The sequence below is a fragment of the Podarcis liolepis genome (assembly GCF_965112155.1).
Source record: "Podarcis liolepis genome assembly, chromosome: 1".
Classification (NCBI taxonomy): domain Eukaryota; kingdom Metazoa; phylum Chordata; class Lepidosauria; order Squamata; family Lacertidae; genus Podarcis; species Podarcis liolepis.
Window position 1 is genome coordinate 8672277 of NC_139554.1, and position 17311 is coordinate 8689587.

The 17311-nt window shown below is 45.4% G+C and overlaps 1 protein-coding gene across 2 annotated transcripts in view; it reads right to left on the bottom strand.

Moving 5' to 3' along the window:
- The window catches only part of RTN1 (reticulon 1), a 139925-nt gene extending 124327 nt beyond the window's left edge, over positions 1 to 15598 (bottom strand). The window contains exon 1 of one of the 2 annotated variants that reach the window (XM_083518025.1): positions 15096 to 15598. In XM_083518025.1, coding sequence (XP_083374151.1) covers positions 15096 to 15276 — 181 coding nt within the window. In that variant the 5' untranslated portion in view covers positions 15277 to 15598. The remainder of the gene's footprint in view (positions 1 to 15095) is intronic. The other variant, XM_083518026.1, reaches the window with a different exon arrangement.
- Positions 15599 to 17311: the final 1713 nt, after the last annotated feature.

The following is a 17311-nucleotide window of genomic DNA, read 5'->3' on the forward strand; positions in this document are numbered from 1 at the left end:
TATATCTAATCTATATCTATATCTATATCTATATCTATATCTATATCTATATCTATATCTATATCTATATCTATATCTATATCTATCTATCTATATCACAGGATGGCATTCACGCTCTTCCACTCCCTGGTAGGTCAGGTGCCAGGCAAAAACTTGCCTCTATAACTAAGCCTTTAACTACCTGTGTGTGTGGTGCTTTAGAAGTGGGTGAGATGTTCTTCATGAATTAATTTCCCCACCTTGGTTTTAATATAGCTACCGGTATGTGAGGAGTGAGGAGAGAATGGCCTCTTTCTTTCTTTCTTTCTTTCTTTCTTTCTTTCTTTCAAGTTGCTTTGGGTTGTCCTGAGCAAGGTAAAGTAGCTAACAAATTCAATAAATAACAACAGCAGGTTAGCCCGAGGAACAGTCAGGCCAAAGCATTGGCCTGGCACATTTCTTATTCTGGAAATGCTGGTATAGACACAATCCTAATCTGGGCCCACACGCATCCCCCAATGCAGTGCTATTTTTCTAGGAAAAGAGGTGCTCACATTGTACGCCTCCCTTGTTCTCTTAGAATGGCGAACACCTTAGAGAACTGAGTTCCAGAAAGTTCCAGTTGGGGGGAAAGCCCTGCCCCAGTGTTGAAATAGCCTCCCGCTGCCCTGACAGCGAGGTCAAATTAGTGGCAAAAAACAATGTGCGACATTCTTTTTTATTTTATTTTTTATTGGGAACCTTTCTGTCATGTCTAATGCGCCAAGCACCCGCCATGTTGGAAACACCTAATGGCTCCATTCACTCTGAATGACCAATGGCAGGAACCTTGCTCAGGAAACAAAACACACCGAGAGAAATCCCATGCTTATGACAGGGTGTGTGTGTGTGTGTGTGTGATGCATTGTAAAACAAGGCTTGTCAAGCTTGGATAGCTGTACGGAAGAGGCGGTTTGGGCAGGAAAGTCTTAACATACAAACACAGTCGACTGCCTTATACAGTCAAACCTCAGTTGTCGAACGTAATCCATTCCGGAAGCCCGCTCGGTTTCCAAAACATTCAACAACCGAGGCACGGCTTCCGATTGGTTGCAAGAGCTTCCTGCACTCAAGCGGAAGCCGCGTCAGACGTTCGGCTTCCGAAAAAATGTTTGAAAACCGGAGCATTTACTTCTGGGTTTACAGCGTTCGGGAGCTGAAACGTTCAAAAATGGAGCCGTTCGCGAACCGAGGTTTGACTGTACCACGCTAGACCATTGATCCATCTAGCTGAGTGTTGTCTACATGGGAGATAAGGAACCTGTGGCCCTCCAGTCAGACACTGATGGACTACAGTTCCTATCATCCCTGATCACTGGCTGCAATGGCAGGAGCTGATGGGATATGTAAAAAGGTAAAGGGACCCCTGACCATTAGGTCCAGTCGTGACGGACTCTGGGGTTGGGGCGCTCATCTCGCTTTACTGGCTGAGGGAGCCGGCGTACAGCTTCCGGGTCATGTGGCCAGCAGGACTAAGCCACTTCTGGCAAACCAGAGCAGCGCACGGAAACGCCGTTTACCTTCCCGCCAGAGCAGTACCTATTTATCTACTTGCACTTTGACGTGCTTTCGAACTGCTAGGTTGGCAGGAGCAGGGAACGAGCAACAGGAGCTCACCCCATCGCGGGGATTCGAACCGCCGACCTTCTGATCAGCAGGTCCTAGGCTCTGTGGTTTAACCCACAGCGCCACCCGCGTCCCGATGGGATATGTAGTCCGACAACAACTGCAGGAAAACCACAGATTTCCTATCCTCAGGCTAGAAAGACACGTCTGCACTGCTGAAATTAGGCAGATCCTCTTGTGTTCTTATCTGGAGAGTTTGAAGTATTCATGCTAAATTTTAAACCACAACAGCAAAGGGATGGTTTATCCCTTTGATGTTGTATGATGCCTAATGGGCTGGTAACAGAGGCAACCTATGTTTTATCTACTTGCCTGTCAGTTCATTACTGTACATGGAACAGCACTGTTGGGTAAATATACCTGATCAAATAAAGCAGAGTTATTTACTGGAGCAGATACTGAAAATAACTTCTATGGGGCTGTTAGCTCTAGAAAGGGCGGGAGAGAGAGAGATAAAGCTGGGTATTATTTCTTAGCATCTCACATTTTCATGAGCTGTTTGGTTTTACAAGCTCGGAAGAAAGCAAAACAAGATAGCATTAAGTCTCCATTAAAACATTTTAAGGCAATTGGAGAAGTCTGATGAGCTGCGGTGAATCCAATCTCGCACAGTAGGGCGATATGCTCATGGGAGCTCATTGGAGTTTGCATCCCTATTCTGAGCTGTGGCATACATAAGCAATATTGTATTGCGTTATTTATTTATTAGCTAGATCCACACGCCAGCTCGTGACACAAAGTCCTCTGAGCAGCTTATAATAAACTGGTATCAACAACAAATTAAAATGCAGAACGGGCCATAAAATCGAAACCCAACCTAAATACAAGGTAAACAAGAATCACAGCAATCTCAAATTTACAAACTGAGAGGATCAGACTATGTGAGCTATTTAAAAGGTTTGGGTGAAAAGAAAGTCCTTTACCTGGTGCTGAAAAGACCCCAAGGGTCATCTAGTCCAACCCCCTGCAATGCTGATGAATCTCCACGAAAGCATCCATGACAGATGGCCATCCAACCTCTGCTTAAAAACCTCTAAGGAAGGAGAGGCCACAAGCTCCAGAGGGAGGGATACAGCTTTGTGTCCAACTGGTAAACACCCCAGAACTTCTTGTTGAAATCCTGTAACTTTCCATGCAACCAATGTTTGGAGGACTTTGTCCCACTTTTGGTGCACAAGAGTTCCTCCCCATCGTTCTGCCCGGACACTGAGGTCCAGCGCCGAGGGCCTTCTGGCGGTTCCCTCATTGCGAGAAGCAAAGCTACAGGGAACGAGGCAGAGGGCCTTCTTGGTAGTGGCGCACGCCCTGTGGAACGCCCTCCCACCAGGTGTCAAAGAGATAAACAACTACCTGACATTTAGAAGACATCTTAAGGCAGCCCTGTTCAGGGAAGTTTTTAATGTATGACATATTAGTGTATTTTTGGTATTTGTGGAAGCCGCCCAGAGTGCCTGGGGAAACCCAGCCAGATGGGCGGGGTACAATTTTTTTTTTAAATTATTATTATTATTATCATCATCATCACCACCATCTTCAGATGGCAATGACGCTGCAAAACTGGAGAAGAATTGCAGAACGACAAATAAAGTAGAATGGCTGTGGATAATCCAGTATAACTCCGCCATTTCTTGCATCAGCAACACGTTGCAGAATACAACCACACACAGAAAACCCCCATGAATCTGGAGCAGCTCATTGGAAACCTATTGTCTTATACTGGGTCAGATGCATCTAGCTCACTACTGCAAGTAAAGGCACAGGAAGCTGGCTATCTTTCCAAGTGCCATTCTGCATGTCCCCTGACATTGCTGATCTTCCCCCTGTGTATTAGCTGCCACCTCTGATGGCTTTTCTCGCCACATGCCTCATTCCCCCCCCCCCCGCGCCATCTACTATCGGGCGAGCATGTCAGCTGCTAGGCAGGTGCACAAGTGCACACTGAGAAGCAGCATCCAAGAAACAGCAATTAATACGGCCATCATTAATATGTCCGTTGAGTCAATAAATCGGAGGATTAAACTTCCTTCCCACAGATCCACTGCAAGGTCAAAGGTGGGGTAGAGGAAGGTTGGGGAAAGGGTGGCAATTCACACAAACCGGCTTGTTGATGTCAGATGTAATGGCAAACCATGGTTTCTATGAAAGTAGAAGCAGCAACGTTAAGTATGGGTGAGTGCAATGTCTGTTGTAAGAGGTAAGAAGTAATACAGTGGTGCCTCGCAAGACGAAAAGAATCCGTTCTGTGATTCTCTTTGTCTAGCGGTTTTTTCGTCTTGCGAAGCAAGCCCATTGACGGATTAGCGGATTAGTGCTATTAGCGGCTTTTAGCGGCTTATCGGATCAGCTGATAAGCGGCTTAGTGGCTTAGAAAAAGGGGGGAAAGGGGGAAAAAACCCGCAGGAACTCGCAAGACATTGTTGTCTTGCGAAGCAAGCCCATGGGAGATTCGTTTTGCGAAGCACCTCCAAAACGGAAAACTCTTTCGTCTAGCGAGTTTTCCGTCTTGCGAGGCATTCGTCTTGCGGGGCACCACTGTAATAGCAGTAAAATAGAGCTTAATGTAGAGCAGACCCTGGTCTACAATCCAGGTTTTTATAGCTCACGCAAACCACAGTTTACTGATTTCAGGTGTAATGGCAAACCACAGTTTCTATGAAAGGAGAATATAACATTAGAGCACTCAGTGCAAAGAGAGAAGGAAAGACAGGGTGATGACCACAGTGTTCATTCATGTTACACAAAAACAAACCACCCCCCAGTGTTTCATTGATGATCGGCAGATCTATCAAGATACTAACAATCCACGTATATTATAATTGGATGGAAAAGCATTCTGCGTACTTAACAGTGGTGCATTTCTGCAGGTGCAGCTTGACATATGTCAGGGCGAAAGGAGGGGAGAAGATGCACCTTTTAAAATTCTGTGCAAATATTAAAAGGTCCACGTATCCCATCCTGCTTTGCTTCCGATTCCTCAAATCAGGAGGTCCGCCTCCCAAACTCGATGGCTACAGCTGCAGGCTGAGGATGCAATTATTCCTCTGTGTGCTTTGACCCCCACAGTGTCTCTTTCCTCCCACCCCTGCACAGAGGCGCTGCAAAGATTATCCTGGCAGATAATCTTGGCAGACAAGGGGACTGGGGCTGCTGACCTGGATAACAGGGAATTGTTAATTCAGCTTCGCAAGGTGCCTGCCGGTCTCCCTACATCTGCCTCTGCATCCTTTGCTGCCGTGAGTAGCAACCCTCCCCACATAAAACCAAAGGCTGGGAGCAATTCCTTCTCTGCTGCGATTGTGCTGCAACTGAATTTGAATTGTGGTCCAAAGATTTGGAGAGCAGCAGGTGGAGTAAGGAAGGCAGAAACCAAGCCCATTTTCTTCTGTGTCACCCTCCCTAAAGGAAAACGACTAAACTCATTTGCAGCAACAAGCAAGCAGTATGCCAAAAAACCAAACAGCACGGCTATGTTTAGTCTGTGGGGTGGAGGGTGGGAATAGATGTTGCTTTCAAGCCTTTAAAAGATGAAAAAAGCTGCTCCTGGAAACGCGTCCTGTTGTCTCCCCTGGTAACTGCTGCATCTCATGCGAACCCTGGAATCAAAACTTGAAATTCTTCACTATTGCTCTCTCCCTCTCCCTGCCCCCTGCACTACCCCCAATGCTATATACCGTATTTTTCCATCTATAAGATGCCCCCATGTATAAGACACCCCCCTATTTTTGGAGACTCAGATTTAAGAAAATGGGGGGAGATGTATCCGTGTATAAGATGCCCCCAATTTTTGACAATATTTTTTTAGGGGGGAAACCTAGTCTTATACATGGAAAACTACAGTTGTTGTTGTTGTTGTTATTATTATTATTATTATTATTATTATTATTATTATTATTATTAATTTCTACCCCGCCCACTCTGAGCGGAACATTTCAACGGAACATTAGAAACACGATAAAAATTCAAACATTAAAAACAGGCGTCCCCAAACTTGGCCCTCCAGATGTTCTGGGACTACAACTCCCATCATCCCTAGCTAACAGGACCAGTGGTCAGAGATGATGGGAATTGTAGTCCCAAAACATCTGGAGGGCTGAGTTTGGGGGTGCCTGATTAAAAACTTCCCTAAACATGATATATTCATATTCACCTTGTATTCAACCCAAACCTACCCACCCATTGCTAGAATATTGGACACTGCTCAAGTTAGATTAGACCACACAGCATGATGCAAAATGAAGTTACCAAAAAAAGATAAATAATCCTATTATTTCTGCGGTTTAATAGGAAGCCCTTTCGTGGGAGCCCAGGAATCAAGGAATGCCATCACTCCATCTATTTTACTATGTACAGTGGTACCTTGGTAGTCGAACAGCTTGGCTCCTGAACAAATCGGCTCCTGAACGCTGCAAACCCGGAAGTGAGTGTTCTGGTTTGTGAATGTTTTTGGATGTGGCTTCCACTTGAGTGCAGGAAGTTCCTGCAGCCAATCGGAAGCCGTGCCTTGGTTTTCGAACAGTTCCCCGAGTCGAACGGACTTCCCAGAATGGATTAAGTTTGAGAACCAAGGTTCCACTGTCTTTTTGTGTCTTTTTAAAAGCTTTTATTTATACTTTCCAAGTTTATACATTTCATTAGTTTTACAATCAATTTAACATTTCAAAGTTTGACTTCCTTCCCCCCTATTTCTGCGGTTCCTTAAAGTTATTATTTAATACCTTCTGCATATCCAAATTCATTTAATTATCTACTCTAAATATATACTATTATGAAACTGCAGGTTGTTACAATAATCCTGCTAATGTTTCTATCTGTTTGCAATTTACCTGTAAATATTCAATAACCTATTTATGTTGTTTTATAAAAAGTTTGTTATCTTGATTTCTTATTCTTCCGGTAAGTTTTGCCATTTCTGCATGTTCCGTAAGTTTTTCTAGCCATTCTTCCTTTGCTGGGACTTCTGCATCTTTCCACTTTGGAGCAAGCAGCATTCTTGCTGCTGTAGTAGCATACATAAATAAATTTCTATAAAATGACGTATTTTGTGCTTTTACTTTGTATTTTTATGAGAGCCAGTGTGGCCTAATGGACTGAGTGTTTGACTATGACCTGGGAGACCAGGGTTCAAATCACTATTCAACCATGAAGCTCATTGGGTGACCTTGGACCAGCAACCATCTCTTAGCCCAAGGATGAACTGGGGAGGAGGAAAATCATGTACAACACCACCTTGAGCTTCTTGGTGGAAAACGCAGCAAATAAATGTATTTTTTTTTTTAAGAATAATTACCGTATTTTTTGGTCTATAAGACTCACTTTTTCCCTCCTAAAAAGTAAGGGGAAATGTGTGTGCGTCTTATGGAGCAAATGCAGGCTGCGCAGCTATCCCAGAAGCCAGAACAGCAAGAGGGATTGCTGCTTTCACTGCGCCGCGATCCCTCTCGCTGTTCTGGCTTCTGAGATTCAGAATTTTTTTTTCTTGATTTCCTCCTCCAAAAACTAGGTGCATCTTGTGGTCTGGTGCATCTTATAGAGCGAAAAATATGGCAAATGCTTTGAACTGTCCTGAGCTCTACGGAGAAAGGGGAGGTATACCATTTTAATAAATAATTACCGGTATCTAGTTCCATACTGCCAACACCAACTGGGAGAGGGACTTTAGGGCTTCAGGCCAGAGGATTTTCCAGCGCTGTTTGGCAATGACGGGGTTTGAACCTGGAAATTTCTGCACAGAAAGTCAACGTTCTACGGCACCTTCCTTTGCCATACTGAATTTTACAGAGTTGCTGCTGACACAGCAGCTTGCTGTTGAGCCAGGATTAAGGAATCTCTGGAGGGGCTGTGGATAATAACGGTATTGTTGTAAAATGATAAATTAAGCCTTCCTACATGGGCCAGGGGTGGGAGGGAACACGAGCTATAGCTTAAGTCCCCATGGAGATTGTCTACAGCGGTTTGCATGCCCAGAGCATCACTAACACGACAGCCCTGGGCTTTCTAAGGTCCTGCGTATGCCAAGTTGGAAGGAAGCCCCAGTGAATTCAGCGGCGCTTACTTTTGAGTAAACATGCCCTGGGTTGCACAGTTGAGCACAGCAAAACCTTCTCAATAAGCTGAGGGAGGCGGGCGTTTCGGGTTTTGCATGTTGCAACAGGTAAGAAGTGGCTGGTTATTCAATTAAGCATTTTATTTCTTTCGGGAATAATTTTTATTTGATTTTACAAGTGTAGAATTATAACAATACAAAATACATATCCCCATTTAGAGATTTCTATGAATCTCGAGACTTCCCACCCTCCCTTCCGTGGGTCCTATTGTCAACCTTTTCAATTGCATATTATTTCATAATCTGTATTATATCTCTCTCCATATTGTCCATGGTACTTGCTTACATTACAAGTGTTATTAGAATCCTGCTAATGGTTTCATCTGCCAACAGTGGTCTCCTAGATAAGTTATTTTAAAAATTCCCATTCTTTATTAAAGTTTTTGTCTTCTTGGTTCCTGAACTTTCCTTGCCATTTTAAGCTTTGTTGTATTTCTACAGCCAGGAGTGGGACTCGTGGGATTTCCTACAACAGGGGTCAAAATTATTATTTTAGTTAATAGTATTTCTTATGTCTGTAAGTCGCCTTATGGGTGGGAAGTCTCTGAAAGAGAGGCTTAAGATAAAATGCAACAGATAAGAACAATGAAAACCAGAACACTTAAAACAACGTACAACAACAAACAGCTAAAATTTTTAACAAGACTGGTTTCCGGAACTATTTATTTATTTAACAGGATTTATATACCGCCCAATAATCAAAATCTCTAAGTGTATAGTATAATACACTACACTAAAAAGCATAGTGTAAAATACTATGCACATTGTTTTGGGAGCTGGGGGTGGGACCATGTGCTGTTCCTGCCCCCGAGGAAGGAGCAATGCGGGACATGCACACTGGTTGAAAGGTTTGCTCATATCGATCCCTAAGAGCAGGGGTCAGCAAACTTTTTCAGCAGGGGGCTGGTCCACTGTCCCTCAGACCTTGTGGGGTGCCGGACTACAGTGGTACCTCGGGTTACATACGCTAACCCAGAAATAGTGCTTCAGGTTAGGAACTTTGCTTCAGGATGAGAACAGAAATCGTGCTCTAGCGGCGCAGCAGCAGCAGCAGGAGGCCCCATTAGCTAAAGTGATGCTTCAGGTTAAGAACAGTTTCAGGTTAAGTACAGACCTCCAGGACAAAGTAAGTACTTAACCTGAGGTACCACTGTATTGGGGGGGGGGGACTAATTCCTATGCCCCACAAATAACCCAGAGATGCATTTTCAATAAAAGCACACATTCTACTCATGTAAAAACATGCTGATTCCTGGACCGTCCGCGGGCTGGATTTAGAAGGCGATTCAGCTGGATCTGGCCCCCAGGCCTTAGGTTCATAGCTGTCAACGTTTCCCTTTTTTTTAAGGGAAATTCTCTTATTCCGAATATGATTCCTCGCAAGAAAAGGGAAAAGTTGACAGCCAACCCATGCCTAAGAGAGACCAGAAATTATTGTTAGCCCAGAAATGGAAGCAACAGGAATTAGCAACAATTGATGGGCGGCAGACGAAGATGATAGAATATGCAGAGCTGGCGAAGCTGACTGGGAAAATCTGAAACCAGCAGGAACAAGCTTTCCAGAAAGGCTGGGGTAAATTTATACAATATTTGAAGGACAATGGTAAACAATTAACAGTGCTAGCAGGACTGACTTACGAAGACTTGTAATGATGACAACGCTACCTTTTTACATATTCTTTAAAATGCGTAATTGAAATTGGTGTAATATAATCAGGAAGGAAGGGGAATGCGATGAGAAAATAAAGAATTAAAGTATCCCTGAGACCAGGCGGGGGGGGGGGAGGGAGCCAACTAGCTCATAGGAGCAAAAACAAAGTGAAAAAGGAGGAATTATTTATATATTGTAAAATAAAACTTAATAAAAAATATTATTAAAAAAAATAGCGAGAGATGACTTTCAAAAAAAGGGGGAAAGAAAGGCTTGTTCATATCATGGGATGTGATCCACACTCTCATTGTCACACGGTAGCAAATTAGACGCTGCATATTTAAAATGTGGTTGGGGGGGTACTGGGTTACTGTTTTTATTTTGATTATGTATTTTGTGGTTTTATATTTTGAAATTATCCTGTGAACCACCCCAAGAGCTCCGGGTATAGGGCAGTATATAAATTAAATTTATTATTATTATTATTATTATTATTATTATTATGATCATCAACAACAACAACATTTTGCAATGACGGGCACTGAGGTCCTCCTCTGAGGGCCTTCTGGTGGTTCCCTACCCTCGAGAAGTGAAGTCAAGGAACCAGGCAGAGGGCCTTCTCGGTGGTGGCACCCTCCCTGTGGAACGCCCTCCCACCAGATGTCAAGGAAATAAACAACTACCTGACTTTTAGAAGACATCTGAAGGTAGACCTGTCTGGGGAAATTTTCAATGTGTGCTGTTTCACTATGTTTTTTATATTTTGCTGGCAGCCGCCCAGAGTGGCTGAACCAATCCAGTCAGATGGGGGGCATATAAATAAGAAAATAGTTGTTGATGTTTTGAGGCCAGGAAGGTGTTCTTTGCTGCCTGTTATAAAAGTTGCAATAAAGTTCTGTTGCTGTTCAGAAACCAAGAAGGTTGTGGAAAGCCTTGGATGTGTCAGTCCAGAGACACTGGAAGTCCTTACGAATTTGCGCCAGGAAATGAATTCCAGGGAACAGCATTAATATTTATGGCAACATTGTTTTTAACCATCCCTGTATAAAAATAAATAACAGAACCTAGGTCCAGATGGCGTGCTGAGTGGCATGAACACAGAGAACACGCTCCAGCATCGCTCTTGCTGGTGAATAATCTTCATGAATTTACTGGATCTGCCTCAGACTGCTTCTTATTCTTCGCCTTCCCACCAAACAAAAAAACAATTTCATTATATTATTATTAACCATAATTTTTGGCAAGCCGAACTGCCACTCTCTGAGAAAGGGGCCAGGAATCAGACAAAAGCCGTGATGTTTCGCTGTCCGTTTAAATTAGACGGCTGTTAGGTTGAGATGCACTCTTAACCATTTTTGCAACGTGCCATACGGAAGGAACAGGTGTGAACTCTCCCGACTTTTCACAGCTCAGATTCTCGACTGAAATATTTAAGTGCCTACGCATTAAATCAAATGCTCCCTCTGGTTTGCGATGCAATGCCCGTCACAGAGCTCAGGATAGGAGCAGAATAAATGTGCAGGGGGGGGACGGGGCAAGTCTAACACTGCAGTGGTTGCTGCTCCCCATCCTCACATAAACCCATTTTACTCCTAATGAATTTCAGTAAATACACACACTGGCAAAATTGAACCAGTGCATATACCGAATTGCATGTGCTGATTTATGCAAATTTAGTATCAGTCGCTGGCTTCCTGCAAGGCTGCACTGGAGGGCTTTCAGGATATTTGACAGTGTCCTCTATCTGAAAGACTGTCTGGTTTAAAAGGTACAGAGCCCCAGGAAGGGAGAGCCCCAGAGTCCATCAAGTAACCGTACAGTGGAATCCCATACATACCTACTCATAAGTAAGCCCCACTGAATTCAATGGGACTCACTCCAGAACCGCAGCCTTAACATGTTCTGCCTCGTGACAAAAAAGTGTCTTGGGGTGCCTTAAAGACTAACAAATCTATTACAGTGGTACCTCGGGTTACAGACGCTTCAGGTTACAGACTCTGCTAACCCAGAAATAGTACCTTGGGTTAAGAACTTTGCTTCAGGATGAGAACAGGAATTGTGTGGTGGTGGCAGCGGGAGGCCCCATTAGCTAAAGTGGTACCTCAGGTTAAGAACAGTTTCAGGTTAAGAACAGACCTCCAGAATGACTTAAGTTCTTAACCCAAGGTACCACTGTACTTTGAAAACCACTTAGAAGTCTATTTGGGCATGAAGCAGCATATAAATCGACAAATGACGCTGAGTGGTACCCAAGTCATGACTAACTTCAGTCCACGGATTTCAACGGGTCTTCTTTTGAATATGACTTACCGTATTTTTTGCACCATAACACTCACTTTTTTCCTCCTAGAAAGCAAGGGGAAATGTCTGTGCGTGTTATGGAGCGAATGCCTGCGGGTGGCCGGGGGGATCTGCTGCAGTCGTGAGCAGAGGATCCATGGTTCCCCTTCCTTCCCTCCTCCGTGGTTACAAAGCATGGATCCGCATGGATCCTCAGGATTTTTGCATTGGGCTACTCCAAACTCACTGTCAGATCACATGTCTGTGGCCACAGCATGAACCACAAAAATCATATATCCACTATTTCGTTTAGAATATTTTTTTTCCCTTGTTTTCCTCCTCTAAAAACTACGTGCGTGTTATGGTCTGGTGCGTGTTATAGAGCGAAAAATACGGTAGTTGGATGCAGCCTAATAGCAACGGTGAGAATTTCACAAGAAGAGTTCCTTGACCTCTGTAAGCAGCAAACAACCACACAGAACCACACGCATAATAATGATGATATTGCATGCCCAGAGGGAGTGCTCTTAGATGCTACAGCAGGCATGAAGGAGATCTGGCATCCCAGGGGATGCCAATTTCGGATGCACCCCCATGCAGGTGCCCCAGGGGGCTGAATCTTTGATGCTAAGCATTCCATGTACACAGCACACTTTATGCCAATGCTAAATATCAGCAGAGCAGCCAAAATGAAAGCATGCAAAATATACAGGCAGCGCAGTCCATTCTATCTGCTATGTTACACAAAGTAAGTTCTTGTGACAGTCAGCTCCGCCGATTCTCTCTCTCTCCCTACCCCCCAGAGAAATAATCTATTTTACTAAGGCTGCAACCTTGAACTGGAAAGCAAGCATCGTTGAAGTCTGCGGGGCTTACTTCCCAATAAACATGTTTTGGATGGTGTCTGTACACATACACTGCTTGGGGGTTCAGTCACGCACGTGAGTAAGGGACGCAGCAGATCACTTCGTGAACAACAGATCCAGCCCATTTTCAAAGCACCGAAAGTTCACAGTATGATACTACTGGCTGCATGTGAAACGCTGGAATAAAAGGCCATTTATTTCACGGACTAAAGGAAAGGTAAACACAAGCACTTCCTCCAGCGACAGGAAGCAACAGGAGTGCCGAATCTGCTGAATCAATAAGAGAGGGGTGGGAGTGAAATAAGACAACACCCTGATTCTAAGGTAGACCTTGCCGGTTTCAGTGGTACTTATTTTCAAGCAAATGGGAAAGATGGAGTGTGTGTTTTCGGATGCAATGATACTGGGTCCTGCTGCATTTGGGAAATAACATCCCTATCCCCAGTTCCCACAAACACCTCCCCCCACCCCACTCGTTATCAAATAAGAAACCAACACAACGAACAATCAAACCATTATGCTTTTGTCAGCTCTTTTGAACTCTAGGCCAGCCGCATGAAGGAAGCATCAGAAAATCACAATCCCTCCCTCTTTCTTCTCAGGCATCCAGATTTAGCCAGCATAAAAGTAAAGGCGTTGCTTTTCTTTCTTTCAAAAAAAAAGGGGGGGAGCTTTGGAGAGGATTCCAAAAGAAATGTAAAAGAAATCTCTTTCCAGTGCCCCCTTCCCAGCCTTGTTTAACTACTGATTTCCTGCAATCCTTTTAGAAAGTTTGAATGAGATGGATGAATGCACTCATTTTTAAATTAGGCAATAGATATTTTTTTTAAAAAAACCATAGTAGAAATGAATGGTTGCATTAGAAAAACTACTCTTCTTTGTTCCTGAGAATGTCTGTCCCTTGAGACTGGCTCGGCTTTCTTGACACAAGGGACTACGCAGCAGATTTCTTGGGAGTGTGGGGGGTGTACCCCACTTGAAATTATAACCATCAGGGAAATCCATCCTTCCCCTTTTGCACTCACACATGCACCGTGTATTCCTCAACATTTGCCTTTCTTTTTCCATGCAAAGCCACTTTTTTTACCAGTGAAAAGGTCTGAAAACAAAAACATTATTAATTCTGAATCCATGGCGCACAGAAAAGCAGGTTGGTTTGGCAGCTTGCATTTTGGTTCAAAGCCTACGCAAAAGGCTGAACATTTACCCGTGTCGATGCAAAGGCATTTAGGTTCTATTTCACAACAAAAGAGCAGACACGGCAAAGTCGGTGTGTGTGGTGGTGGGAACTGTTCAAAAATAATGTGTGGCGCCTGCACCAGACACACACATACAGCGCAGCAAGCTGCAAATAACCCTGGACAGTATCCTGCACAGGGCAGCTTGTGCAGGAGGAAACCCAGGAGATCAGGGAGGGAGGAGAGCCCAGCCCAGCCCAGCCCCAATGCAGCTGCTCCTGCTACAGACAGCAATGGGTGTCCTGTTGCATAACTGGGACCCATCTTTTCCCCCATCCACTCCCACTCCCAAACTTGTTCCACACAAGTTTAATACTGCAAGATTGCATAACGGGGACACAGATCTGTTCCTTGGCAGGTGGGAATTAAAAGTAGAGCAGGCAACCTCTTCAGTCACAGGAGATGAAGGGATGGAAAAATCCTTTCTTTCCAACCTCCACCCGCCCCCAAAACTATTATCTCAGAAGCTGAAGCCTCTTCAATTCCACAAGCAGTGTGGGCACACACAGAGAGAGTCCTGAAAATAACTACTATCTCCAACCTACTACCCCCCCCCTCAAAAAAAGGGAGTGGGGGATTAGCTTGTTGAAAGTGAAAGCACTGGCTGCATCTACTGTAAAAGCAAACCAATGTTTATTTCAATTTGTTAGTTTTCTATCTTGCTCTTCCTCCAAAAGGGGTCCAAGAAAATAGCAAAAACAGTACAACTAAAATGGAAATGGAAACATGTTTTTAAAATTTAAGAGCATCAGAAAACATTAAGAGCATCGAAGAGCATTTAAAACCAGATGTGCTGCCACCCCAAGGGAGATGAGTGTCCCAAAGGCCCTCTTCAACGAGCCTCACAGAAAAATTAATCAAGGGTGGACACTGGAATTTATTAGAGAGAGACACTAAGGGGAAGATTATGATGCAAGCTGACCCCAAGGTCTGGGCAATGACTTCTGCCTGGCCAGAGGATTTACATACAGGCGAGGGTGTGTGTATGAAGGATTTGGGGGGGGGGGGTAAGCAAACAAATGCCGCCCATTACATTTCCGGCTGAAATGCTCCCCCACAGCCCCGCACGTAAACTCCACAGAACAGGCCAAAGAGCGCGTATAAGGATGAACCCCAAAGAGCCTTGTGGAACTTTGGAAGGAAACCTGGTCCCTTTTCCATCTCCAACGGCCTTGATTTCCCACCGCCCTTGAAACCCCCCAGGAATCCGGCCAGGACCACCTCCGGGTGGCCAGAGCTGCCGCGAGAGGCGCGCCGCAACGTGGCTAAGGCCCTTTGTAGCATCTCTGGGTACCTCCGCCTTTCCTTTTTACCTGTGGATGCAGTCGCCATGGGAACGGCCGGGGGTTCCTTGGAGAAGCCGAACGCCGCTGCCCCTGCGCCTTCGCCATCGCCGCGCCTCGCCGGAGCTCCGGCGGCCGCGCTCTCGTCCTCGGCGCCGTCGCCAACCCAGTGCTCCCCGGAGGAGCTGGGGCGACCCGGCGGCGAAGACATCCCGGCTGGGCTCTCTCCGTGGGTCGGAGGATGGGCGAGGAAAGGAGGCGGCGGCGGCGGCAGGAGGGAGAAAGGGCGGCGGCCGCGGGGAGCCTCTCTCGGGGCGGCTGCAGCGCGAGGAGCTCCGCTTGCGCCTCTTACGCAGGTGCAAATGGCTTGTGGAGCTGGAGTCTGCCAGCCTTTGCGTCACCCTGTGGTTGGCATATCACAGGGCGGCTGGAGGTGGGGGGGAGCAGCTTGCCTGCCTGCCTGGCCCCTTTAACTGCTTCCACTCCCTGAGCAATACCTGCGACGAGTTCAAAGAGGAAAATGGAGGAACAGGAAGGCAAGGAGGAGGCCGGGAAAAAGGCGCACGCGCGCGCGCAAAGGAAAAGGGGGTGCCTCCAGATCCGGGCAGTGATGGCCACCAAACTTGGGTGTCCTTAAAAGAGGACTGGCAAGTGCCAAGGAGGTGGGAACGCCCAGTTTATGGTGGCGGTGTGTGCGCTGCCCCCCACGATTGGAGCAGACAGCAATGGCCCTCTAGATGCGCGTTTCTGGAAGCCACAGTTGGGGAGAGGCTCCAATCCTGCTTGCTGGTTTCTCAGTGGAGGCATCTGGGGAAACGGTGCTGGACTGCTAAATGGGCCGTTGGCCGGATCCAGCACACGCTTTTTGGGTGGTTCTTATGCTTGTTTGCTTGGGTGTTCAACAACACTCTCTTGAGGCGATAGTAGCGTGTTAGAGGCAGGTTTATTCCATTACAGGTGGCATGCACAGGGCAGATTTTTGCATTTTCATGACTTTCCCCCAGCTGTTAAGTTCTGTGTTATATTTAAGCGATGTGAAAACCAATTCCGGAACTGTAGTGGAATACAGCACAAGTTTGGCACTCGTTTCCATCTTAGTTGCAAATGGATTCATCTGCCCCACCTGCAACAAAACATGTCTCTCCCGCCATTGGTCTCTACAGCCACAGCAGGTGCTGCAACCTCCCAACAGTTTGACGTCACCCCCAAAGGCACACTCCTCCATTGTCTCCAGAGATAATGGTCAAACCAGACAGAGCAGAATTTCCAAATAGTCTTTTTTGGAAATGTTTAAAAGGTATACAGGAACTCCTGCCCCAAAACTGAAAAGAAGTGGTCTTATGCTGACCATTGTTCCACTTAGCTCAATATACTGATTTGGTAGCTATGCAAAATTTTAGACGGGGTCTTTCCTAGCCCTGCCTGGAGGTGTCCGGGATTGAACCTGCGACATTCTGCATGCTAAACATGTGCTCTTCCATTGTGCTATGGTCTAATTTTGATGCAGGTGTTCTGCATCAACTCACGTTCACTGCTGTTTCTTGGGGGAAGAGCTGAAGAAGGAAGTGGCTCTCTGTTGAAGGAAGCTGCCTTACATTGTTGTTGTTGTTGTTGTTGTTGTATTTGGCTGGGTTTCCCCAGCCACTCTGGGCAGCTTCCAGCAAAATATAAAACCATAATAAAACATCAAGCATTAAAAACTTCCCAATGCAGGGCTGCAGTCAGATGTCTTCTAGAAGTTGTGTAGTTCTTAATCTCGACATCTGATGGGAGGATGTTCTACGTGGAGGATGCCACTGCTGAGAAGGCCCTCTGCCTGGTTCCCTGTAACTTCACTTCTTGCAGCAAGGGAACATACCCTCCAACATTTCTCAGATGAAAATAGGGACACATTGAGCCAATTGCAACCTCTCTGCTTAACCTACCTCACAGGATAGTTGTAAAGGTAAAAATGTGTGAGGGAAGGGATCGTGTACAACACCTTCCACAGATAAATGGAATGAAATAAGATTTTAGCTGTAATCTTCCTTGAGTCCCTGTCAGGGGGGAAAAGGCAGGATATAATCAGAATAAGAATATAATGGAAACAGTGAGAATGATCAGGAACATACCAGAGAATAAATCATATTGAACTCAGCAGGACTTGATTCTGAGTAAAACTGCTTAGGATTGCAGTGTAAGGCTGCCCAGTCTTTACCCAGTTACCTGTGAGTAAGCTCCATTGAATACAGTGGGACTTACTTCTG